This window comes from Drosophila elegans, unplaced genomic scaffold (genome assembly GCF_018152505.1).
Source record: "Drosophila elegans isolate 14027-0461.03 unplaced genomic scaffold, ASM1815250v1 contig_476, whole genome shotgun sequence".
NCBI lineage: Eukaryota > Metazoa > Arthropoda > Insecta > Diptera > Drosophilidae > Drosophila > Drosophila elegans.
Window position 1 is genome coordinate 19039025 of NW_024545863.1, and position 10159 is coordinate 19049183.

Below are 10159 nucleotides of genomic sequence, written 5' to 3' on the forward strand. Positions count from 1 at the left end.
GTCGTTACAACCGAACTTAAATTGCAAATGAAAATAAACAGTGTACTAATTGATTTACTTTTATTTACTTGGCATGGTCGCCAGGGAAATTTATCTTAATGGCCGTTTTTGGGTTGAAAAAAATGCGATTAAGCTGGCAGAGTTTCCTGTGTTCATTAACGCAACAAATTGCCCACTTTGTTTTTGCAAGGAGCCATTTATCCGATTTTTGAAAAGTAACTCTCCCTTTGAGCATGTAACCGAATCTGAATTACAAAGGAAAACAAGCAGAGGACTAATTGAAATTTATTTTACACCATTAGCAGGCCCTTTTACCTTAATATGAAATCATTGCCGGTGGCTGGGCTAGCCTGATTTAATTATCGACACAGATATGTCATTATTTGCAGGTATTGTGCGCATGGCAGTTCCGATGCAATTTTTTTTTTGTTCGATGACACAAATCGGTCAAGGTCCTAAAACTTGAAAAACTACATTTTGTTGAACACGTAAAAGTTGTGAGCAAGTGGAATAAGCCTAAATGACTACGGTCCTTGAACTAATTTAATAGTTTCAGAACAACTTGACTGAACTATTATTAAAAAATTGTACATATTTAAAGTTTTTTAAAGTTTAAAAATATTCAAAATTAAAGAAAAACCAGTTGAGTTTAAAAATATGTTTGAGAATCAATTTAAAACTGATTCTGGAATCAGAATAAATGACCAGAGTCCTTGAACTAAATTAATAGTTTTAGAACAACTTGGATGAACTAATATTACAAAATGGTAAAAATTAATAGTTTCTAAAAATGCAGATCTAGTTAACAAAGTTAGCATTAAAAGGAAATCAATTGAGACCAAAAATATGTTTACGGACCAGTTTATTATTAAACGGATTCTTTTGTATTTATATTTAGTTTTTCAAAGTAGTTTAATTTATCCAGTTAAAGATTTATTCTGTTTGTCAAATAAATAAACAAAAATGTTTTGAGCTCGCAATTTCAATTATTTATGTTATACCTGCCAGCTTTTAGATACATTTATAAGCGATTCTAAAACCCTTGTGGTTTCTGTAGCCCCCCGGAAAAACAATTTTTAATTCATCCTAAAAAGGAGTGGAATGGAAAAGGTAGACCATTCCGTTATCTTTTGAAAAATAATAGAAAGCGGAATGTGGGCGGTATACACCTAAGCGCAGACTCGAACCCTTGACAAGAATTTTGAAAGGAATTTAAAACTATACAGACAGAAGGAGAGGGAGATAGAGAGAGAATGCACGTTGCGGAAGCATCAGCTGTTTGCGAGACGGCACCAAAACAGAAATGGAGGAAGCAGAGGGAGACGGACAAAGGAGCGAGAGCGAGAGAGAGCACGCCGTGGGCTTTAAATTTCATGAATGCGAGCAAAAAATGCAAAAGAAATGCCAACAATGCAGAAAGGGTAATGGAGAGAACGAAACAAAAACAACGGAATATAATAAGGGGCGCTTTAAAAGCTCGGTTAAGCGAATTAATTTGCATGCCATCCCGCGTTCCTGCACTGAAAATGTGAATATATGTGGGCGCCCAGCCCTTGGCTCCGCTTGTCATTGTTGTTGCTGTGTACTGTGCACCCTTTGTTTTTGCGCTTCATTTCATACGTCACTTTAGCACCGTCACTTAGTCCATCCCTGTCATCCTCGCATCATTTCGCAAAAAGGCTCTGGTACTGGAACCCTCGAGAATAAGGACACTTCACTTTGTCTCCTGAAGAGCAGGGCGTACTTGAGAATTTTCAGGAAGTAAGCCAAATAATTGGCGTGGAGCGGTTCGATTTAAATCCGCTCTAAGCAGCTTACTTCCGTACTTAGTACTTACATTTTTAGGAATCCTCATGGAAGTTAATCCCCCATTGATAACGCCGCCAGCGAAGGCCGGCGGCCGGATCGGCAACTCCCATGCAACACGATGCTTAGTTGCACTTTTTCGTATCACTCTCCGAAAGTCGAAGAACTCGCTGCTGTTTGATCTAATTAAACGAATATAACGACCAGTTTTCGGCTGTTTTTTGGCACGTATTTCTGAGGAAAGCACGCCGCACGGCAAGGAAACTTGGGGGAAAAATGTTGTCTCTCGGAACTTAGAGATGGGCGATATATGGGTGGCGGGAATCCGGAAATTCATCGTAGCCAAAAATTTTACGGGATTTTAAGTACGGGCTTGTTCTTATAAAGAGAAAAAGCTTTTTTATCCATAAGTAATATAATGAAAGTTATAACTGTGTTTACATTTAAGATTTGGCTTAGATATCGGTAGAGCCGAAATCAGTTTAGATAACAGTCCATCTCTAGCGCGCGCAGGAAAATATATTTAATTTATTTTTACATAAGAAAGGTACAAATTATTGAGACTTACAGTTGTGGGTAATCTATCGGTAATATTAATATAAACTATAAAGGTTAAATTCACACACTATTATAACTTGTTTTATACCATAAACACAATTAAATTAAATGTAAAAAACTTTCTAGGGCTGCCAGATAACTTAAAATAGTTAACATTGTGCTGTTAGGCGCGGTTTAACAGCAGTTGGCCATGTGGCATTTCATTTAATTCGACCAACGGTCCCATTGATTCGCTTGGATATTTCTAAACGTAAACAACAATTTTGTAATTTGCCATTTGCCGCTTTAATTACCCGGAAATGTCCATGCAAAAGGCCAAAGTCATAGACCAGAAGGAGTACCTCAAAAAGTACCTCTCCGGCGACAAGGAGAAGAAGAAGAAAAAGAAGGAGAAGAAGCACAAGAAAGCCGCCAAGGTGAAAATCATCGATGACGATGCCTACGAGAACAATGACCATGAAATGGACGAGGACCTGATACTGGGCGGCGAGGATGCTCCCCAAATTGTGGCCGAATACATCGAGGACGATCCCAATGCGCGCAGCAAGTGGCGCAACATCGCCGTCAAGGACGAAGTCAAGGAGGAGCACGAGGAATCCTCGCCAGCGCCCGCCATTCGCATCAAACAGGAGCCCTTGGATGAGGAGCAGGAACTGTGGGGGCGCAAAGCCTCGGTAGTTAAAGTTAAGGATGAGTTCTCCCCGTCAAGAAGAAGTCCTCCGGTTAAAATCAAGCAAGAAAGGGACTTAAGCCCAGCGAGGTCGAAAAGGCAACCAAAACGGGAACCGAGTCCTCACAGGAGGACAAGGGATCGGTCTCCGAGTCGCAGAAGGGCGGATAGCTCGGATCAGAGTCCACCCAGAAGAGGAAGAGATGCAGACCAATCACCACCACGAAGAAAACGTAGAAACTCAAATCATAGTCCACCCAGAAAAGCCAGAAATGGCCAACAATCGCCATCAAGAAGACAAAAAGACAAAGATCAATCGCCGGCAAGAAAAAGAAGAGATTCAGATCAGAGTCCTCCTAGAAAAAGGAACGAGAAGTCATCACCAACCAGAAGGAGAAGAGATTCCGATCAAAGTCCACCCAGACGTCGTAGAAGTTACTCTGACCAGAGCCCACCCAGAAGAAATAGGAATACGGATTCATCTCCACCTAGAAGGAGAAGAGATTCCGACCAAAGCCCACCTAGAAGGCGCAAGGCCGACAGTCAGTCTCCACCAAGAAGGAAAAGAGATTATGACCAGAGCCCGCCCAGAAACAGTAAAGACGACGACCAATCTCCTGTTCGAAAGCGAAGGGACTCCGATCAAAGCCCACCTAGAAGACGTAAAGATGATAAGCAATCGCCAGCAAGGAGGCAACAGAATACCGATCAGAGTCCGCCAAGAAGACGACAGAATGAAGATCAATCTCCACCAAGACGAAGACGCAACTCGGACCAAAGTCCGCCCAGAAAACGAGATAAGTCCCCAAGTAGTCAACCCAGGAATCGTAGATCATTTAGCAAGGATCGGGATCAAAGTCCTCCGCCCCGCAATCGCTTCAAGGAAGAGAGAAAGAGTCGCTGGGCCAAGGCGTCGCCTAGCAAATCACTTTCACCGCCACCCACGCACAAGCCCAAATCCACCAAGACTCTAGATGGCAAGAAAGCAGGACTGCAGGATGCGCAATCCCTAAAAAAGGAAACAGACGAAAGGCGGCGACAAGAGCATGATCTGTTCGAGAAAATGTCAACTGAGATTTCTGGCCGGGATGGGGAGGTACAGATGCGGAGCACTGGTAGAAAGGGTCGCAGGGCACGGGATGCAGCCAACGAGGATCCCGCCGAACAGCGCCGCAAGGAGGAGCATGAGAAGAAAAAGAAGGAGCTGTATGATCGTTGGGGCAAGGGCCTAAAGCAAATAGAAGATCGAAATACCCGCCTCGAGGAAATGGCCCATGAAGCCTCCAAGCCAGTGGCGCGCTACGCCAACGACGAGGATCTGGACAGGCATCTCAGGGAGCAGGAGCACGCTGACGATCCGATGCTGGATTATATGCGCCAAAAGCGCAAGAAACGCGATCAGCAGGACAATAAGCCGGTAATGCCCAAGTATGAGGGCAGCTTTCCAGAGAACCGCTTCGGAATCCGGCCCGGATATCGCTGGGATGGCGTGGATCGATCCAATGGCTATGAGCAGCGATGGTTCGACAAGCAGAGCGAACGCCGGGCGATGCAGGACGAGGCCTACAAGTACAGCGTGGAGGATATGTAAATGTTCAAAGGCATTATTTCCTCACTTGTTGCAATAAAGATTTCACAACTGCCTGTAAAATTTTTATTATTCTATTTATTTTTGGTATTTGCTAATTGAGTGGCACAACTGAAATTTATTTGTTTAAAACAGTATTATTGAGATTTAAATTTAACTTTAAATATTTGTTGTTTGTTGGTAAATTCAACCTCTCTTAAGAAATTGACGTAATTAAAATTCGTTTTCCTGAATAAATTTATTAATTTACTTATTAAAGAAAATTATAAATATGAAAAAATTTTAAGATTAATTTAACGGATTGGGATGTTTAGAGAATTATTAGCTAAAATAACTAAAGTTAGTCAAAATAGTTATTGTTATCGGTGGTAAATTGTTTGAACTGCCCGCCATTTTAACAACCAATCTGCTTGCAACTTTCAACACTGGTTTCCCGCGTAATGCAACCCTGTGTGTAGAATAGCGGAGCAAAAGCGAATGGTAAATAGTCTTCATCTACACCTGCGACCTGCTTGTCGCTCCTCAAAAATCGTTAAAAACCACTAACAAAACTGTGTGAATTGTGGAAAACTTACTTAAATTGGATAATTTAAAGTGCGTGCCGTCTGCTGGCTATAAAACCTAATCGGGTAAGCAACGTTATCTTCGAGATTAAAGCGTTCTAAAATTTTTGCCTTGTAAGCAGTTGAGCATTAGAGCATTAGTGTGTATGTAAATGGGGATTCTGCTTTACTTTGTTACTGTATTCGTTACAGGGAACAAAGCGTAACAAACTGTGTATGTGTGAGTGGGTGTCGGAGAAGGGTGAGGGGGGATTGTGTTGGTGTGCATGTGTTGCCCCTCCTCCAATAATTAGCATAAAACGCTCTTAACCACAACAAAAACCAAAACTTGTTGTTGCCTGCATTTATCTGTGGATTTTGGTGGGTTTTTAGCTGGTTTTGCCCTTCGCCTTCAACCGAAATTGTCGGTCAGCCGATGAAAAACCTGTTTGTTTGTTGCTGGTGCTGATTGTTGTGATTTTGTTGTTGCTGCTGAGCTGCACTTTTCTTGGCGCAAAATTGGCGCGAAAAGCTTTCCAGCTGCACAAACGTGTAGAAATGTACCATTCCAATCAGGCTTTTGGCGCATGCACGCGCCTGTCGTTCGTCGCAGCTTACATCTCGCTCGCTCTTGGCGGGATGCAAATACCGCAATCAGCAATTGCCCCGTCTCTTTCTCGTGACATACATACACACTTCCGCACATCGTATTCATTCATGACACTGCTATTTACTCCCTCTTTACCCCCTCTCTTTCCGTCTCCTTAATTCCTTGTGTGCCATTTCGTGGTCTGCTTTTATTGTGTTTCACATTGCATTAACTGCAATTTCTGTGATTATTATTTTCGTTTTATAACAAATGGCAAACAAATATGTACAATTAAATACATTTTTTTTTTTAAATTAAGTTCTATATTGTCTTAATTTTCTAAAAACCGAAAATTTTAAATACACAAATGAACAATTAAGTCAATTATAAAATCGTACAAACTCAAATACAAATGTACAAAAATAATAAAATAAATTTAAACTTTTTAATTTAATATCTAATCAATCAATCTGGCCAAATTTACTTTACTTAAAATTCGAAAGACCATTGAAATTGATTTTAATTAAAGATAATATTTTAATAATGCATCTAATGAGCGCTGTGTTTTCGATTGTGTCAGTTTTAATGAATTTTGTAAATTACTTTAAACTTTTTAGCTAAATATCTAATTCCCTAATTTGGCCAAATCAATCATGCTTAAAATTTGAAAACCCATTGAACTTGATTTTATTTATTTAGTTATACATTAATTAGAACATGGTTAAATTTATTTCACCTATAAGCACAACTTAAGCTAAATCAAAGCCAATTCATGTTTCTGAAGAAAGAACTCGTCTAAATTTGGTCAAAAACATCAATTTTCCTAACTATTAAGTAAATTAAAGATCGTCTTTTACTATGTATGTACATATGTATATACATACATATGTAGGTATATACATACATATGTAGGTATGTATATACATATGGATGTATGAGAGGGCTTGATCATGCTTGGGGATTTTTGGACCACAGCCCCCAGAATATTAAAAGCAATGAAAGTGAAACCGAAGACACCCCAAAGACCTTCGCTGGTCCAAAAACAACCCCAAAGCAAGCTCAACCCTTGTCCGTGGCACTTCCTTGTGCATTTCCTTGGCTTTTTCCTCCCAATCGGGGTGCTTCCAAGGACCTAGTGACATGACATTGTAATGGCTTAGAAATTTACACACATCCCATGCTGAGTGCGTGTGTTCGTGCACCCCTTACAATCCTGAGATTGATCCTCCCCCTTTGGTCCACACTTGGGATCCTAGGGGTTGGTTTGCATCCAGCACTGGCGAAACACATCAATAAAATCTTACACACATTTGTTTAAGAAAAATAATTTTCAGTATTTAAATATGATAGGTATAACAGACCTATTAATTTATCAGGTGATGCTGATCGAGAATATAATATATACATATAGGGCAGAAGATGTAAATTTAAACTCTGATCAAAAAAATTTTTGTTGATGCATGGGCTTGCTCTTATGTGTACAATATAAGAAACTTATTACCCTGTTATATATTTTTTTCAGTGTGGAATTTTGGCTCTGTGATTCGGGCGCTTTAAAGCGTTTTTTAATTCCTTTACATGATGGAACAACGAAGGGCGAAGTTATTCAAATTCCCTTTGTTTGTAGCCCTGTTGAATGGAAAGGGAATTTCATTTCGGTTGATTCGATGGAATTTCCTCAGCACCACGTGTCCGGAGTTCGGGATTTCTAATGAGTCACAAAATAGGGTTGTTGCTAGGGAAGCTTCTGAGTGGAGGAACTCAAGCTGAAACTGGATTGCCAAGGAGAAATCTTCCAATCAGCTTTTTTCATGGCAAAATTACATTTTCTGTTCGATTCCATATTAATGCCTTAATTATTACCTCACCGACTTCAAGCTGGTAGGGAAAACGTGAGGGAAAGACCCGTAATACACCCCGCCAAGCCAACAAATAACCCGAGGGAAAACAATGGAATTTTCATAATTTTCCTTGCCCATCTGGTTTTCCCTTCTTTGTGAGCGTTATCCTCTTAGAACAATGCTGGGTAAAAGCGCCCCGCTGGAAAAACTAGTTTCTCCACTTTTCTTCGATCGGAAAACAGAAGGCAAATGCCTTGTAACCAGTTTTTGCTAATTTGTGCACACGTGCAAATCCTTACACAAAGGATCCATTCAGAGGAACTCGTTACAGCCCCCCGCCCGAGGCAAAAAAAAAAAAAGAAAGTGTTAGGTTCAAAACGCCGCCGGCCACTGACACAGGAAATTAAGGTTAATTCATCAAAATTTCGGAAAAGTTTTTTTTAATAAACGTCTGGAAGAAAAATTCAGTTTCCTTGGATCATTTGTCATCTGCATAATAAGATTCTTGTTATGACATCTCTGGGTTCACAGTTCGGAGCATCAAGTGGTGTCGAGATGAGTCAGCACTCAAGAGATCATACAAGATTTGATGATTATAAATTACATTTTAAGCTGGGATCAATTACCGTAGTAAAATCCAATCCTCAGTTTAAAAAGGATCATTAAAAATATAAATAAATGTCGAGAGGACTATCCAAAATGTTTTAACTGCTATAAAAAAATGTTTAGTACAAAGTTTAATTTAATTAATTTTATTTTTTCATTACACTTTATTTATTAATATCCTAATACTAGAAGCTTATATTTATTATTATATTATTTAATTTCTTTCTTAATAGCGCTAGAAGTTGTCAAAACCTTTTCTTAATAGCCTAGTCGTTTTAAGTCTTATTGGCTTTAAAAATTATTGGCATGTACCAAAAACTGACCTTAGATGATCCTCGATTGGGGAAATCCTTTTCAAACGCTTCCTGTACACAACCAGTTGAAACTCAACCTTATGCTCCAGCTTTGAGCCATAAATCAATCGCCTTTGTTCCTCTAAGATTGTTCTACTTTCCGAGCTGCTTGCAGAACTTTGCAAGACAGACAATGGAGGGGAACCAAAACAGGACTCAAAAAGGAGACAACCCGCTGCCCTAGATAAGCATGAAAAGCATCCCGAGTCTCTTATTATTATTGTTATTTGCTCGAATGCCAAATTTAAAATTCCAGTTTGCTTTCGAACAAAGCACACGCATATGGATCAAAGGACATTAACTTTGGTGTTTCGGGGGGAAACGAAGACAGCTCGAAGAGATCTGCTTTGGATTCGGGACAATAAAACAAGACAATGATATGGTAGCGACTTAACTACCCTTGGTAGTTAAAGTTATGCTACTTTTATAGTTTCCCAATTTTTCACGTTGGCAGTAAAAACAGTTCCGAATCTTTTCATTCCTCAGGTTTGTTTTGTTAGTACCTTAGGTGCGCTTTCCCCTTTAGGATTTTCCCTCCAACCATTTCAATAGAAATGTAAATAAGAAATTTTAATAATAATTGAAATGAGTTTTCCCGTAAGGAAAAAGCAATCGTAACGAAACGGAACCGAATGGATCTTCCAGGAGGGTTGCAATCCATTCTAAAGAACTGCATGCGGCAACCCACAGCTAAGTATGTAATTTTCTGCCATCCATATGCAGATTCGGGGGATATAACAATTCTGAAGCAGATCGGAAGGAAAACTGGGGGGGAATGAGGGTACAAGCTGCCAGTGATTTATAAACTGTTTTTTAATCGCCTGCCTCACCGCTTGTCGCCAGAATTTCCATACCCATTTGAATTTCTGTTTCGGCAAACATTTTCAATCGATGTACTATATAATTGAGCGTTAAAAAGTGTGGAAAATGCAATAGGGGAAATTGCCAAAAGGGGGAATTGCTAAAGCGGAGGTAAAAGTATAAAAAGAATTTTTAAATTGTCCTAACTTTACTTGTATTTTAATTATTGTTAAAAACATAAAGTTAAAATAAAATTAAAATAAATAAATCAAATTTTAAGGATTAGTTTTATTTAAATAACTCTTTTTTAATGTCCCTTTTTTTCGCGTGTTTCCTTTGCGAATTTATATTTTGAAATTCGATTATGCCAAACACTTTTCCTGTGAAGCCAAACTATATTTCAGTTTTAATGAACTTTGCTAATGGATTTCCCTTGAAATCGTTTTTCTTAAAATCAATTTCCAGTTTTACTGTACTTTTTTCTATTGCTTTTCTATCTTTTTTTTTTTTTTTGGTTGCTTATCCACGTTTTCCCCGGCATCTATAATTCAGCGGTGGGAGAAAATTTACTCACTCATTCATGGCATAAAACTCCTTGCCGCCAGCGCTTTTCCACCCCGCGTCGTTTGCTGGCCAAACAAAAAGTTAAATCGTCTAGGAAAAAAAAAGTACGCGAAGAAGAGAGTGGATTTGGCGATATATCCTTGGTGGTTCAGGGTTACTTTTCGGCGGTCTTTCCACCCCCAGCTATCTTCGCGTCTTGTGCCGGGATATTTCAGGATACTGCTCTACTCTCCCGCATTTC

The 10159-nt window shown here is 39.4% G+C and overlaps 2 protein-coding genes across 2 annotated transcripts in view; one reads left to right on the forward strand and one right to left on the reverse strand.

Moving 5' to 3' along the window:
- Window positions 1-2072, reverse strand: part of LOC108139210 (protein split ends) — a 36946-nt gene extending 34874 nt beyond the window's left edge. Inside the window, exon 1 of the mRNA XM_017261858.2 lies at window positions 1838-2072. The gene's annotated coding sequence lies outside the window, so the exon portion shown is untranslated. The remainder of the gene's footprint in view (window positions 1-1837) is intronic.
- A 518-nt stretch (window positions 2073-2590) lies between these two features.
- LOC108139127 (BUD13 homolog) lies at window positions 2591-4685 on the forward strand. Its single transcript, XM_017261740.2, has one exon. The coding sequence runs from the start codon at window positions 2664-2666 to the stop codon at window positions 4623-4625; it is 1962 nt and encodes a 653-aa protein (XP_017117229.1). The 5' UTR covers window positions 2591-2663; the 3' UTR covers window positions 4626-4685.
- The last annotated feature ends 5474 nt before the right edge of the window (window positions 4686-10159 follow it).

Excerpts from the sequence above, each read along its gene's own strand:
- LOC108139127 (XM_017261740.2), top strand. The coding sequence starts at position 2,664 with ATGTCCATGCAAAAGGCCAAAGTCATAGACCAGAAGGAGTACCTCAAA.